At 30.0% G+C, this 15,794-nt stretch overlaps 2 protein-coding genes across 5 annotated transcripts in view; one reads left to right on the forward strand and one right to left on the reverse strand.

Annotated features, from left to right (window-relative positions):
• LOC107882774 overlaps positions 1–15,127 on the forward strand; it is a 16,914-nt gene extending 1,787 nt beyond the window's left edge. The window contains exons 2-5 of the mRNA XM_016801675.2: positions 11,345–11,586; positions 12,817–13,013; positions 13,110–13,330; positions 14,889–15,127. Of these exons, the coding sequence (XP_016657164.1) occupies positions 11,345–11,586; positions 12,817–13,013; positions 13,110–13,236 (566 nt within the window). The 3' untranslated portion in view covers positions 13,237–13,330; positions 14,889–15,127. The remainder of the gene's footprint in view (positions 1–11,344; positions 11,587–12,816; positions 13,014–13,109; positions 13,331–14,888) is intronic.
• The window catches only part of LOC100569793 (sodium-independent sulfate anion transporter), a 15,649-nt gene continuing 869 nt past the window's right edge, over positions 1,015–15,794 (reverse strand). Inside the window, exons 1-4 of one of the 4 annotated variants that reach the window (XM_016801664.2) lie at positions 7,367–7,981; positions 4,194–4,313; positions 1,805–2,052; positions 1,015–1,479 (exon numbers count right to left, since the gene is read on the reverse strand). In XM_016801664.2, coding sequence (XP_016657153.1) covers positions 1,030–1,479; positions 1,805–2,052; positions 4,194–4,302 — 807 coding nt within the window. In that variant the 5' untranslated portion in view covers positions 4,303–4,313; positions 7,367–7,981 and the 3' untranslated portion in view covers positions 1,015–1,029. Of the gene's footprint in view, positions 1,480–1,804; positions 2,053–4,193; positions 4,314–4,681; positions 5,094–5,321; positions 5,472–7,366; positions 7,982–15,794 lie in introns of those variants that run through there. The other 3 variants (XM_029486864.1, XM_016801667.2, XM_008181340.3) reach the window with 3 other exon arrangements.

Raw genomic sequence — 15,794 nt, forward strand, 5'->3', positions numbered from 1 at the left:
GAAGTAATGTATTTTAAGAAATATTTTATAAAATTTAGACATAACTATATTTGATTCTGAGCGGAGCGATGAAGCTAGTGGTTTTACAATGGTGTTTATTTTTTTTCTTATCCTGTATACAAAATTTCTACCAGAAGGAGTGCTTTGATTTCAATATGTAGTACCTACCTATCTTATCTTTTAGCAAATTGGATTAAGATGGATTTAAGCCGGTCATTATTTGATTTTCTCAATAGTTATTTAATGTCACGGGAAAAACCACCGACAAATTACAAAAAATCTCTAAAAATGGGATTTTAATTTCTAATGTTTTGTTTATTATCATAGACAATAAACAAAATAGAGAATATAAACAAAAAATATATTTCAATATTAATTCAACTTACGGGCTATAATAAATAATAACAATATAAAATATCCAGACTGACAAACCATCTCCGCTCAGAATCGTTTTCCTTTTACAATGATATTATATCATTGAATTCAAGTGTAATACAATCCATCATACATTGACCCACTTGTAACCTACTGTACAGTAGAGCGACATCCACTTACCTGCTTTTTTAAATTTGTTTTGTACATATTATTTAATACCAATTAAAAACTCGAAAATTTTAAATCGTCTTATAAATATGGTATATTTATTTAATAAAGAGTAATTGGGTGGTGTGGGAGGCTTTGCCCTCCCCCCACGGCTCTGTTTTCTGAAAATTAACAGGGCCCTCCCCATAACTAATTTCTAAATACGCCACTGATCAAAATATGTAGATTTTAACATAATATACTTATCTTAAAAGAACATTTAATTTCAATAACACATTATAATATACAGGTATAGGTTTACCAAGTGTCTATGATGCGTGTAAAACTACTTGTAATTCAAATGATATAATATGTTCATCTATACAGGGTGACACTTGAACCTATTTATTTCTGCCACAGTCTTTGTTTCCAATTACATATTATTATAATACGTAATATTTAATTCGTATACAGTGAAATTATATACACATGTATATCGTACATATATTACCACATATATATGCATATAATATCGTATACCTTTAAGAGCATCACTGCCGCTATGCACCCGAAGCCCATGACCGTGTCTCCCATGCGTATATTACTGATGTGCTCCAATACGGTTCGGACCATCTTCAACAGGTTTCCGCCACCACCCTTGACGCCGATAAGGTCTTTCACCTGGGAAGTAATGATAAGAATGGCTGAGGCTGACGTGAACCCCGAGGACACCGGTACGGATATGAAGTTGATGATAATCCCCAAGCCTGCGAAGCTCATCAGCGTCTGGATGATGCCGGTCAGGAAGCACAACAACGTCGCGTAAGCTGATCCCCGGGTCCCGATCGTGTTGTTTATCAACAGACCTACGATAGCGGTGGGTCCCATAGGGACTACTTTGCTTGTGCCAAATAGTAAGTAAATGAATGTTCCTACAAAGGAACTATAAAGACCATACTGGAAAAAAAAATTGGTTTTAGTTTATTGAAAAAAAAAATGGTGCATTGTGATGATAACAAAATATTTTTACCCTTAGAATATCTTAACAAAACATGATAACTATGATCAATGATCATTGATTATGCACAGTATACTATGTTTAATCAATACTATAATGATTAAATAATCTATAGTCTATAGGTACCCTATAAATGAAGTTACGCATGTATGGTATAAATTCTGACTTAAAAAAAAAAATAATACCGATTTGTTATAAAAAAGAAATTCCACTTGATTATGTCTATATAATATATGTCATTGCAATGGACCTAACTCCACGTACTTGAGCTGGTACTCCGACTATGCCCGCCAATGCCATTGATTGAGGTATTACAGTTAAGCCGATCGTTATGCCAGCCAAGAGATCGCCAAGAAAGTCATCACCCGAATAAGAAGGAATCCATTGTAATATAAATAGTTTTCTTTTGGTAAAAGTGGTTAGATTTTTTAGACAAGTGCCTTTAGTGTGTTGGGTAAATGTTGTCTTCTGGTTAGAATCAAGTTTTGACGATTCCACGTTGTCCACTGCCACTAAGAAAAAGAAAATTTAATCATACTATTAACCAGAGTTGGTATTTTTTATGTTTTCTTTAAACTTCAACTAAAGTTAATTTTTAAAACAGTTTTAAATATAAAACTCTGCAATAAGCCCTATAATGTATATTACATATTAATAATATTATACACTCGTGTATATATATCATGGCTACAGAAGGCCATATAAAATAAGGTCATATTTTAGAAGAGTTTGAGGGTTCACCACCCAAAAATTTTGTATAGTTAAGCAATAAATTTAATTTATGAAATGTAATTAATTATAAAAATATACCATGTTTCTCTAATAATATTTTATAATATAATAATATGATAATTGTATATTATATATATGTATATATAACTGTATACTATGTTTGTATTGTTATGCACCTTAACACTTATGCCTTATAGGAACATTTTATAATTATATAAATATATGTATAGTCGTGCGAATACGAATTTTGTTAGCATTTATTTTGCTACGTTTAAAAAATAAGTCACAGACGATATTTTATCGACGGATGACGATAACTCATTGAATAATATACCCGTAGTACAGTTTTTACACAAATTCGGCTATTGAAGGCTGAAGTATACTAAATGTAATTCTGCATTTTTTCCAAAAAGATTTTCTTTTGAAATTATTATTTATACTACCAGTATGACTATTCCACTTCTAATTAAGAATTAGACAAAGGTATTTTAATTCTCTCACTTTTTCAAGTTCCACACACTGTGTCCCACATGTATTATCCGAAACTGAACCACATTTTAAAGAACAAACTATTAGACTATTTTCATTTAAAAATTATTCGTTTGTGGACTGAAACAAATACATTTAGATTTGTATAGTTTAGTTTAGTTTAAAGTTTAGTTTAAATTTGTTCTTGCAGAACCAGGCATTAATATTATTTAGTGTTTTATTTGCTTCATAATATAAAGTAATATTGTTTGTTCAGATAATAGAATAACAGTATCATCAGCAAAGCTTAGAATTCCAGTATTTAAGTTCACGGGAAGTTTTAAGAGATCACTAATAAAGATTATGAATAATAAGGGTCCTAGAACTGTGCCTTGTGGTACATCATAAGATACGTCTTGAATTTCACTATACTGATCATTAAGTTTGACACTTTGAATTCTACCACTTAGAAAGGACTTAAGTAATCTATTTGATATACCACGAATACCTGCGTGTTCTAATTTATTAATTAATAATTTATGATCAAAACAATAAAAAGCTTCTAGATCTAAAACCAGAAAAAAAATAAAATGTTTAGTTGCGCGTCGGTATAAATATTACCAAGTTATAAATATTTACCCGGTAAACGATAAGCATGATTTCAAAATAAATGGTTTTCCATGCAAATTTATTTTGATCCCCCCCTCCCATGAAACATTCACAATTACGCCACTGTACTCGCTAGGTACTCAAACCATGCATCTTTGACGTTTTGGAAAATTAATGATTCAGGATATCATTACAAATTGTTGAAGATATGTAACTAGGTTTCTATCGTTATGCCTATAATAGAGATAGAGTGGTAGTCGGTAGAGTGGTAAAACCGCATGTACGCTGGATATAAAATAAATTACTAAGACCAAAATCACAAGAGAAATGTAGCGAAATTATTGTCTGTGTAACTGCTCACGTCTAATAACAAAGTAATATAGAATACTAAAAGCTATCTTCACATATACTACTCTTCTATATTAAACTTAAAATATTTTCTTAAATTCATAATACAAATATATTGAGATCAAATCGAACTATTTCGAATTCTCGACTTAATCTATAGTATCTTAAATTACACTATAGACCAGTGGTTTTCAACCATTTTGGGTCCACGGCTCCTTTTGATTTTGAAATCAAATATACGGCTCCCATACGCAAATTTAAAACAAACAAATTTACATTATTCACTCTAACTTTATTCAATGATGAAATCTGTCGATCGGCCGATCTATCTCACACATACCCAAGTGCGTACAACATGTATAGGGCGCGCAGACTTAAACGGCAGTGAAAAGTAGATAACAAAAAGTCAAAAACTATAAATGATTACAATTGTATTTTTAGTTTTCAGTTAATTTCTAATTTAAGTAGTTAAGTATTATAGGTATGCGGTACTTACAGATAACATCATTGTTTACTGTATCATAATTTAACTGTAGATTGCCATTGATAACAGTTGAGTTTTGATGTAAGCCTGCATTGTCGTGTTCATACCTCGGGTTGTCCATTTATGTACAAGCTATAAGCACATAATATCCAATGACATGTAATATTGCACATATTATAGCTACACGCTATTGCAAAACAGTGATAAAAGTATTTGATAATGAGACCATATAAATGCACGTGAATTCATTGAACAGGTACAAATATTTGAATAAGGAAAAATAATTACGGTTTAACGTAATAAAACCGATAATCTTTTTATTAGGTATAATGCAAGTGAATAGTAAATTCATCGCAACTCTCAATAGTGGTTATGTGACTAGTTTATAAGAGATCGTTGAATTTGAATTCGACGGTACCTATAGGACACCTCCTATACTGTAAGAGGTAGTAGAATACCTATCGATTATAACATTAGGTATAAAAAAAAAAAATACAAACATCACAAAATTAAAAAAAAAAACCGTGTCAATATAAGAAGAGACAATTTGGTAGTGTGAGAAGCGAACTTTCAAGGACTTGTTTCTAAAGACGGTGATCAGTAGGTAATTATTTCGCTCGAAACGCAAGTCGCAATGAACGTGACGTGTTGCTGATGTCTCATTTGGCACTACGGTCTTGTTCAACGAAATTATCTAAATAATCGAGTTTTTTTTTGTTTGTTTCTGGCACCACGTTTGATTTCAGATTTGTTTAGGTAGACGCGTACTATCTATCTACTGCAGCGTACTAGCGATTGTACTTTACACCATAATATAATGTACAGACATATGTAATAGATGATGTTTACAAAACGTTTAGATGTCATATTAGTTTTAATCACCGTCGTTCGTCCTATTTAAAATTATTCATAATATTGATAATGATACTGACACTGAAATATTTCAGTGTTGATAAATTATATAATATTTCATACCTATATAAGTTGGCACCTTAGTTATTTTTGTCTATTATTATCTATTTTGATATTGTAGAAAATAAATATAAATTTTATTTTTTAGGTATGTTGTATGGTGTTACTATTAGTTTTATGTTTCGTTTCAAAATGATTATGTTGTACGTGAAAAAAAACATAGCATACATTTATGAAGTATCCGTATTACAACTACACTACATGTAGGACGTAGGTGTACAATTACACTCAACAACTACAGCTGATAGCTGATTCAGTACTCATTCTCCGTGATAATAGTATTTTCAATTTTGTACCATGTCAAAACGTGATCACTATAACAAATTATTACAACTAAATTATGCGTATTTATAAAATTTTGATTTTCTTACGAAACAAATGTAATTATTACAATGTGTACATATAATATGTTATAACAACTAACAATAGTAATAAATTATAATATCTAAATATAATCAAACATATTTAATACCTAGCCAACTAGATAATATGTTAACATTTTTACTATGTATAAATATACTAGAGCAAATATTGCATTCACTATAAAATATTTTTGTAAATGAAAAAAGACTATAATATTTTATATTATTATATTATTTAATTATTTATTATTGTTTTTATAATGGTGTTTATTTTATTATTTTTTTTTTATATCCTGTATACAAAATTTCTTCCAGAAGGAGTGTTTTGATTTCAACATATAGTACCTTATCTTTTAGTAAATTGGATCAAGATGGTACTTTAGAGAGGTCATTTTTCGATTTTTTCAATAGTTATTTAATGCCACGGAAAAAACCACCGGAAAATTACGAAAAAACGCTAAAAATGGTATTTTAATTTCTAACGCTTTGTTTATCACCATAGAAACGAATAAAAAATTATAATATTTAATATTAATTCAACTTAAATGATAAAATAAATAATAACAAAATATAAAATACCTATCCAGACTGACAAACTGTCTACGCTCAGAATCGTTTTTCTTATACAATGATATTATATCATTGAATTCAAGTCTAATACAACCATTATACAATGACTCACTTGTAATCTACTGTACAGCAGAGCGACATCCACTTACCTGCTTTTTTAATATTATTCTCGATAAATACCTAGGTAATATTAATAATAATAATAATAATAACAACAATGAGGTAATATGGACAAAATTCTATATGACGTAATACAATTACTTGAAGCCTTGCAAAAACCGAACGTTTTGAACATTGATATGTATATTTTGAACAGACGTGTCTTGTCTTTTGTTTATCTATTTGTATTATTTCATCATTATAAACAATAATACGAAATTGTAAAATTTATTCTGTAAAATGTTGTGCGTATCGAATTATTTAAATAATACTATAAATTATAATAGTATTGTGAGTACCTATGTATATAATAGCAGGTATTGTTTTCATACTTATAACAACATAGATAAATAAATATTTTGTTTCCGAGAAACTTCTAGGGGGGTGGACTATTTAACGTAGCACATTGTTAATTAATTCAAAATACACCAACGTTTTTGAAAATATTTCTTTGACATGCTTTTAAGTCGTTACGAAACAACATATTGGAATCAAATTATATAGTTCACTAATTTTTTATCGTCATATTATTTGAGGTTTAACTCTTTTTAATGAAAAGATATAACGTACATTTTAGTTTCTTATTTCGTAACATAATGTTATTTGGAGTACCTATGTATATCGATCTATAAAAATAAAATTTCATACAGGTTATTTATTAATTATTAGGTATTTATAAGTATTTAATGTTTTGATGAGTGGAGTATAGCGGACCAACGTGGAGTACCAAAGTACCACTCCACTCCACTCATCAAAACTTTAAGTACTTATATAACTCATAAACTATTCGTCAAAATTCGATATTTATTTATCAAAGTACTAAAAAAATATTCTGCTTTTTAATAAAGAATAAAAATGCATGTTGTCATTAAAAAAAAATTGTATAACGATTAAAAATATTAAAAAAATACTATCAAAAAAATGTTGTTTTTAAAAACTTAAAATTATGTATAAAAAATTTTTTCAAAAATGTAAATAGTTTTTGAAATAATTAACGCCTTTCGTAAAATGAATCACCCAGTATACAATATACATATTAAATACTTACTGTTAGAAACGCATAGCTACTACCATAATAGGTTACTGATATTTATGTATAACGAAAGTACAAATAATACTCACTATTATAAGTATCGGTGTACAATTATAATGTATTCTCTGTGTGTTTTTAACGCGTAGACCTGTTGAATATCCGAATTTGTAAACGTCGACCATTGATAACGAATGTCACTTCTAGCTATAAGCCGTACGTGCCACAATATTATGGACTAACGCAGTTTCAATGTATACCCGTCATTATCGGAAAACAAAATAATTACACAATACAGTAATCAATTGGCAACGCGAAGCGAATTCTTGGTCTTAATAAATTAATAAAAAAAAAGTTCAATAAGTTAAAAGGGGGGCTATAATGTATTAATAATATGATGGGCAATGCATTAAATTAACGATGTGGTTAACGTACAGATTTTTAATTAGTTTGATTAAAATAATATTTGGGACAATGCTATTTACGTCCGGCACTCGCGTTTTACAGTCAAATCTGTAATCCCCTAACAACTGTAGTGCACGTGCAGTGCTCGCGCGTGTGTATGTATGTGTGTGCGTAAGTGACTGTGTTAGAAGAAGTAATGCTAAGGAGGAGAAGTAATGCTAACGAGGAGAAATAATGCTAACAAGGAGAAGTAATGCTAACGTGGTTCCTCCTCCACCCCTCGACTAACTCGGAAAAAAAAGTGTATGTGTAAGTCTTAATAATTACACAAACGCAAGAGGAAAAAAGGTGGGCAAGTGGGTGTCGCTTTGCTGTACTGTAGGTTACAAGTAGGTCACTCGTCACTGTAATGGATTGTGTTAAATCTGAATTCAATGATATAATATATTATTGCATAAGAATAACGATTCTGAGCGAAGACTGTCAGTCAGCCTATGATATTACTAAGTAATAAGTATATATTTTCATGATATTATTGCGAATAATGTAATTTGCATGTAACATATTTTCATGGAACCTTGTTTTAAATTTTTAATCCTTAGCTATAAAAGTAGAATATTTTATACACTTTTAATTTCAAAATAGTTTTTAAATTTGATCAAAATTCGAAATTCAAATCCAAATGCTCATAAGTTAAAACAAAAAAAGGTGGGTAAGTGGATGTCGCTCTGCTGTACAGTAGGTTACAAGTGGGTCACTATGTATAATGGATAGTATTAAATTTGAATTCAATGATATAATATCACTGTATAAGAAAAACGATTCTGAGCGGAGACAGTTTGTCAGTCTGGGTATTAGACATACCTATTATAGGTATACTAAATACTTATCTATAGTATTAAAAAAAAATGTATGTATAATAGGTATCAATAATAAATTCCAAATTAATCATATCACAATATCCATTAGGTAACGCGTTATACATCAACAATAAACCGTGGTACTATCATAGATATATAATAGTATACTTTAGAAGTTTCAAATACCCACAAATAATATTATACAATCATTACAATCACAACAAAATAACTAAAATAGTTATTCCAGGTTTTTTAATATGTACTTTTGTTCAAATTTGAACTTAAAATGACTATAAAAATAAACTGTGCTTATGTATTTTTTAGAATTTTTGGTAACAGAATTAAATATTTACGTAGGACCTTGTCTTAAATTTTCAATCCTTAGCTATAAAAGTTGAACATTTTATAAATTTTTAACTACAATATAATACTATTATAAAATTAACTACTATAGTAAAACTATTACATTTTATATTTGATAAATGATGTCAAAATTCCAACTTTAAATGCTTATAAAAAAAATTGTGCATATTATGTATTTTTAATATTTTTAACTGCTATTGTAACAATATATCAGGAGCCTTGCATTAATTTTCACGCTTTTTTACCTAAAAAATACAATTTTATTGATATTTATAGAAAAAAATAAAAAAATTGAAAATGTATAATGTTCGTAAACAGCTCGAAACAAGTCAATATATTTTGAATATTTATCAGCAAATGTTAATCTAAATTTTCATTGAAAATGTCTTGTATCTATTTGTCATTTGTTTTAGAGTTAGGTACTCCAACAACCAATATCGATTTTGTCAAAAACCGATTTCGCGTAAAAATTCCTGTTTTTCCTTAATTTTTATGTGGTTTTTCCCGGGGCTTTTGAAAACTATTAGGAGTTTTAAATTCTGACTGACAATGTTTGTAAACAACTCAAAAAATTCAAAATAAAAGCAACATTTTATGGGGTATAGAAAATGAAAATATAAACATTCGGTAAAATTGTTATGTATCTACAGTTATTCGTTTTTGAATAACAACAAAATAACAAAACCACTACATGAGAAATCGAGTGAATAATATTCACTATTGGATATTGTCCAATATTGTAAAAATATGAACGCTCATAAAAATGTAATTTGATTTGCTTTTAGACATTTTTTTGATAAAGGTAGACAAACTTATGAATAATCTTGTATTACATTTTCAAACCTTAGATTTAAAAAGAAAAAATGTTACGAATTCTCAACGCAAAATAATTTGCTAATTTTCGTGATTTTTCTGTATTTTGTCAAAATTTGGACTTTAAATGCTTATAAAAAAAAACTGTGACTTTTTCTTTTTAAAATCTTGATTGCGGCCCGTACAGAGTAGATAAGAAATCCTATTTTTAGTAGTTATTAAAACTTAATAAATATCCCGATTTCGTCTTATGTATTTTGATATAAATATATGATAATACAGCGTATTCAATATTTCACAATGATAAAGTAATAGTAATGAATATTAATGAATAGTATATTGTCATAACATTGAACTGGCCTGGTTAGGTGACTAGGCGGCTAGGAGACTAAACCCTATCACTATATATTATAGACGGGATTAGAGTCATCCCGGTACTTAAAGGGCCCCAGATGCATTTATTCAGCAGAGTCCTCAAAAATGTTATTTCATAAAACTCCTAAAAACCTTTTTTTTATCAAAGAAAAAAAACATTTACATAATTATATATTTATATATACAGACTATTATAACTGTATAGGTATTTAGTATTTACTACTTATAGTTTTCAGGAGATTAAATTTGGAGGCAAATAAATACGGAAACATAAGAAACGATTGCACAAAAAATACAATTTAATATTCCATTTTTTTTTTGTTTTTCTTGTAATCTTGATGTTGTTGTGAATCAACAATAGGACGTCAATATCAAGTTCCATATTAATAAATAATAATATTGTTTCAAATATCATTCAAGTGATTATAGTACTCAGTACTTAAATTATAAACATATTTCAGAAATATATTGTTATGGGAATTAAATGATTATACGTTTCCATTCGTATGTAACTCTTGAGAGCTGAGTTGAAACCGTTTTAGCAATTATCAATAAGTATCTATTTAGTACATAGAGGTACCTATATATTGTATATGTAGCATGAACACAATGGTCTAGCAATAGACTATGAAGTATTAGACGTTTTAAACAAAAAAATGACGAATATTTACGGTTTAATAAACCGTTCAATAATGGTCGATTATCAATCAAAACAATAACGCCTACATTATATTTTCTTGTTTCGACGGTATTAACTCTTATTGAGAGTTATCGCACATACCTTTGGTCTTTTGTTGATTACGAGTTGTTGTAATTATAATATATTATAGTAGAGGTGGGTCGAACTGTTTTGGGTTCAAAAATCGAACCTACAGTTCAAAAAAAAAACAAAATTGTTCCGAACTTGAACAAAAAGTACATAATTCTATAATTAATGTGAATTACAAAAAAAAAATTATACTTGTCTAATATTTTGACATATAAATAATAAGCATATAGGTAGCTATAAAAGCTCGGGTTCAGTTTGGTATTAAAGGAAATGTTTGATATAGGTTGGGTTCGATGTTGAACGAAATGTTTGGTTATTAAAAAGTTTGGTTCGCGGTCGGTTCAAAATACGATTAAAAAGTTTGGTTTGAGACCAATTTTTTTAATTCGACGATTCGACCTAATATATCACTGGTATATTATATTATATGTATACTGCCTATATAAATATGATTATGATGCATAACACGTAATATATTAATTTAGTGATAGACGAGGTGAGCGAAAACGAGGAGAAAAATTTAAAAACTTATTGCAAACAAATAGCCGACAAGACTAAATCGGCGTTCAAGCGCAAAAACATACCCAAACGGTTGCCGTTTCTGCAATGGTGGCCGACTTACGCGATGGGAGACTGTATCGGAGATCTTCTAGCTGGCTTTACGGTCGGTCTAACGCTCATACCACAATCCATGTCATTCGCAGCTTTGGCCGGTCTACCACCTCAAGTAAGTGTACGACCATAACTGACTAGTGTCAGAAAATGTCTGTATGCGTGTTCGTCAATCGTGCCAAAAAAAAATACAATATACCTATAATAAGTAATAAAAAAATAATTTATCAAATTCATATTTTATACAATGTATAAAAACCTGTGTACATTTAAATGAAAAATCAAATACCTATACTAATATACCTAATAAACAAATAGATTCTGTCAATAAGAAAAAAATTTCAGATTCAAAAATCTGTTTTCCTACAACATGAAAAAATTCTAAAAATTAGTTTATCTGTGCCAGTGCTAATAGTGTTGAAAGTAGGTATAGTGTCTATATAATATTATAACAATAGGGGATTGTAAAACCAGTGTATGCAAATTGCATGTCAAACAAAAATAATAATAATAACAGAGGTGCGTATACAATCTATCATTTTTTAAAAAGTAAACATTCAAATTAACTATTTTATTATTTTTAATTTAAACTTAATCAAATTTCTTGAGTTTAAAGTATAAGACAAAAATTTAGATACAATTATGCTAAGTAAAAATGACATGTACATAATAGTATACCTACTGTATAATACATAATATTACTATAGTTGTTTTCTACTACTTGTTTTCTTCAATGAAATAAAAAATTGGTTAAGACCTAATAAGTAACAAAGAGTAAGTACTAAGTAGGTATACTGTAAGTCTGTTTTCTCAAATTTTCCGAATGCTTAGATTTGTTATACCATTTAACAATTCACCATTTTACCTATACTAAGGCGATACCAACTTCCGTTTTTCAAATGGAAACCTACCTTTTTTACTATAAATTATTAAGCTGATCTTGTTCGTATAAATATAAATAATAATTTAAATTATATATAAAATATAATATTGTAATACCTAAATTGTGAATTTTAAAATTCCAATACTAAAAAATTGAATAAAAACATTGTATTACTTATTAAATGAAAATATGGGGGTATGCATGGTTGGTACCTAAATCGAACTAAATAAATATTATTCATGTACTTTGTACATATTGGTATAAATTTATATTAATTATTACAAGCAATTTGCGAATATACCAACTTAGTAGAGGGATGTATCAGAAATTGTCCACACAGATTAATAAAGAGAAAATGAGTGTGCTACAGCCCCCTCCCCCACCAAAAAAAAATATGGTCCTAGTTGCGCCCATGTAATAACTGCCAAAGCACGTGCCCTATATTATCCTTGTTCTTTCCAGTATGGTTTATATGGTTCGTTCGTCGGCAGTTTGATGTACGTCTTCCTCGGGACTTGCAAGGAAGTACCCATGGGTCCGACGGCCCATCGTGGCACTAATGACGTACAACACGATCAACGGACGCGGGCCAGTGTACGGAACGTTGCTGTGTTTCTTGACGGGAGTCATCCAACTGATCATGGGAATGGTGGGATTAGGTAAACTTGGATAACCTAGAATCGTGGACTTTATGCCATGGTTCGAAGACGATCGCGATTTATCATCGATTATTATTCCTGATATCCCGTATACAGGTTTTTTGATCGATTTCATCTCTGGGCCGGTGAACGCGGGATTCACGTCGGCCGTCGCCATACTCATCGTCGTCTCCCAACTGAAAGACATATTCGGCATACGCGCCGTGGGGTCGACACTGCTTGACATGGTTATATCCCTGTCCAAAGACATCGGTAATTTTCGAGTGGGTGACATGGTACTAGGATCGGTGTGTATCGTTGTGATTCTGTTGTTAAGAGTAAGTGTGAAAAAATCAAAATCATATACATTGTAAGTTCAAAATTACTTACAAATTATAATATATTGCCCATGATGTGGTAAATGATACGAGCGCCAAATCGAGATAAGAAAAAAATAAGTCATATCGTACAAAAGCGCTAACTAAATTATAGATGATTTTAAATATTTTTAAATATGTTAAGTATTATATTAATATCTATTGGTGCAAATTACACTTATATTTTTATCTTAGTCACTAATATCATAATATATTATAAATATAATTTTATAATGACGTTAATATCCTACTAATTATAGTATATATGTTTTTATATATTTGGTGCTTGTGTCATATATACTCCGTTTCACGAGAGAAGGTACACGAGTCGCGCATCCGACTGCCGCCGTCAACAGCGCGGAGGCCAAATTTCCCCCACTTTTTACTGCCCGGCGGCTACGTATGCGAACGAGTCGTTGCCGACCGCAGCCGGAACATTTGACGATCGTGAACGAACAGGTGAAATTGGTGGGAGATGCGCATCGACGGACGAAAAAACGTGTACCTTCTCTAGTGAAACGGGGTATAGTCGCCACGAAATACCAATTGTAAGTATAGGTATTTAAATAAAATAAAACAAAGAACAAGTTCCAAATTTCTAGTGGTTGGGAGTAGTACGCTACCTTAGCTGTAGAGATTAACATAGCGTCGCTACAATATAATATACAATGTAGCCAAATACTATATAGCACGCTTGAAATTTACGGTTAGCGTAGCGAAAATGTTCATTATTTTATCGCTATTTCTAACCTATTTCATGATAATTAAAATATTATGATGTATGTTTATTTATTTAATTAAGATGAGTGTATTTTTGAATTTTTCGAGTTTAACCCGTACCGCACTAATCAGTAATCATAGATTATAGATAAGACTATAATCATAAGAACTAAAAAAATCGTAAAAAATAGTATTTTAGATTCTATGTATCATTGAATTTATATTTAACACTTCCATCATAACGACCTACACAACGACAAGGTCCACTTGACAATTACACTATACAGCGGAGAGTAAGATGTTCTAGATCCATGCTTGCCAACAACTTTTTAAAAAAATGTTTAGTAAATCAAAATTCTTTGTAATCACTAATCCCCTTGTTGTATGAAATCCTTTCTCCCAGTGACCGAATGTCGAATCAGTACAAACTACTAATTGGCAATTTTCAATAAAACGTTTATCCGTTTTGAGTTTTGTTACAAAAATACATGAGATACATTGAATAAACCTGCCTTACGAAATTACAAGAAAATCGTGTTAGGCATTTACAAATAATGACCAAGTACTCAAGTGAATATCTAAATAAATCAAAAAAATGTTTAAAAAAAATGTAGCGAAAAAGTAGCTTTAGCGATACCGAGCTAATTTTTGGGGGGAGTAGCATTAGCGTGCTACAAAAAAACAGTAGCGTCCCGACCACTGCAAATTACCAATTTCGTTATTGCGTCATGATAAAATTACGAACGATGATGATATTTTATGGTTATTGCGATATTGATCTATGTACACTATTATTGAGATGTTAGCTCTGATCCACATGGGCCCTGAAAACGATTGCGAACGGAATAAAGTTCAACGAATCATCAACCGAACCATGTGGTTGGTCGGCACTCTTAGAAACTCGATCGTCATAATCGTCACCACGTTCATTGGATTCCTTTACGTGAATTCGTCGGGCCACGACGTGACATCTAATGAAATGCCACCGATACCATTTAAGGTGGTAGGTAAGTAACGGCCGCCACCAAAATGTACATTTCCGTTTTCCGCCAAGTCCGTTTACATCCAATACAGTATATATTTCCATTTTCCGCCACAAAAAATCTCAGTTTTTAGATTTTGGTTACCGCTTACGATAAAATATATTGTATCTAATACAGTGCATTTTATAATATTATATTAGTTATTCCAAATATATATAGATATGCCATATACGAAATAAATAATTATTGAAACGAAGTTTTTTATGGCACGATGTGGGCTGGCCGGGAACGAAATACTATAATTTAAAATATATTAAACCGTTATTTTAGTCAAAACATCCAATTTTTATTCCATCATACTGATTGATTTAGTAATGCGATAATACTTTTTAAAACTGTTTTGAGTTTGTTATTATGTCTACTTGAGATTGATCAGTCCACTCGCATAGAGTTATTATTAATAATCAATAGGTACTAAAATTATTGTACATTGTACATTTGTACACAACATAAAATACATATAATATTATAATTATTTTTAATTAAAAAAAAACGTATACCAAATATTTGCAAATACATATAATACATACAATTTTTAATTAATACGCGACCCTAAATAATAAGTTGGGCGACCCCCAAGGGGATCGCGACCACCATGTTGAGAAATGCTGATCTATACCACGGTCATCAGTCTTTAAAAAACATATAATTTTGGTAAATCT

The sequence above is a fragment of the Acyrthosiphon pisum genome, chromosome A1, assembly GCF_005508785.2.
Source record: "Acyrthosiphon pisum isolate AL4f chromosome A1, pea_aphid_22Mar2018_4r6ur, whole genome shotgun sequence".
Taxonomy (NCBI): Eukaryota; Metazoa; Arthropoda; class Insecta; order Hemiptera; family Aphididae; genus Acyrthosiphon; species Acyrthosiphon pisum.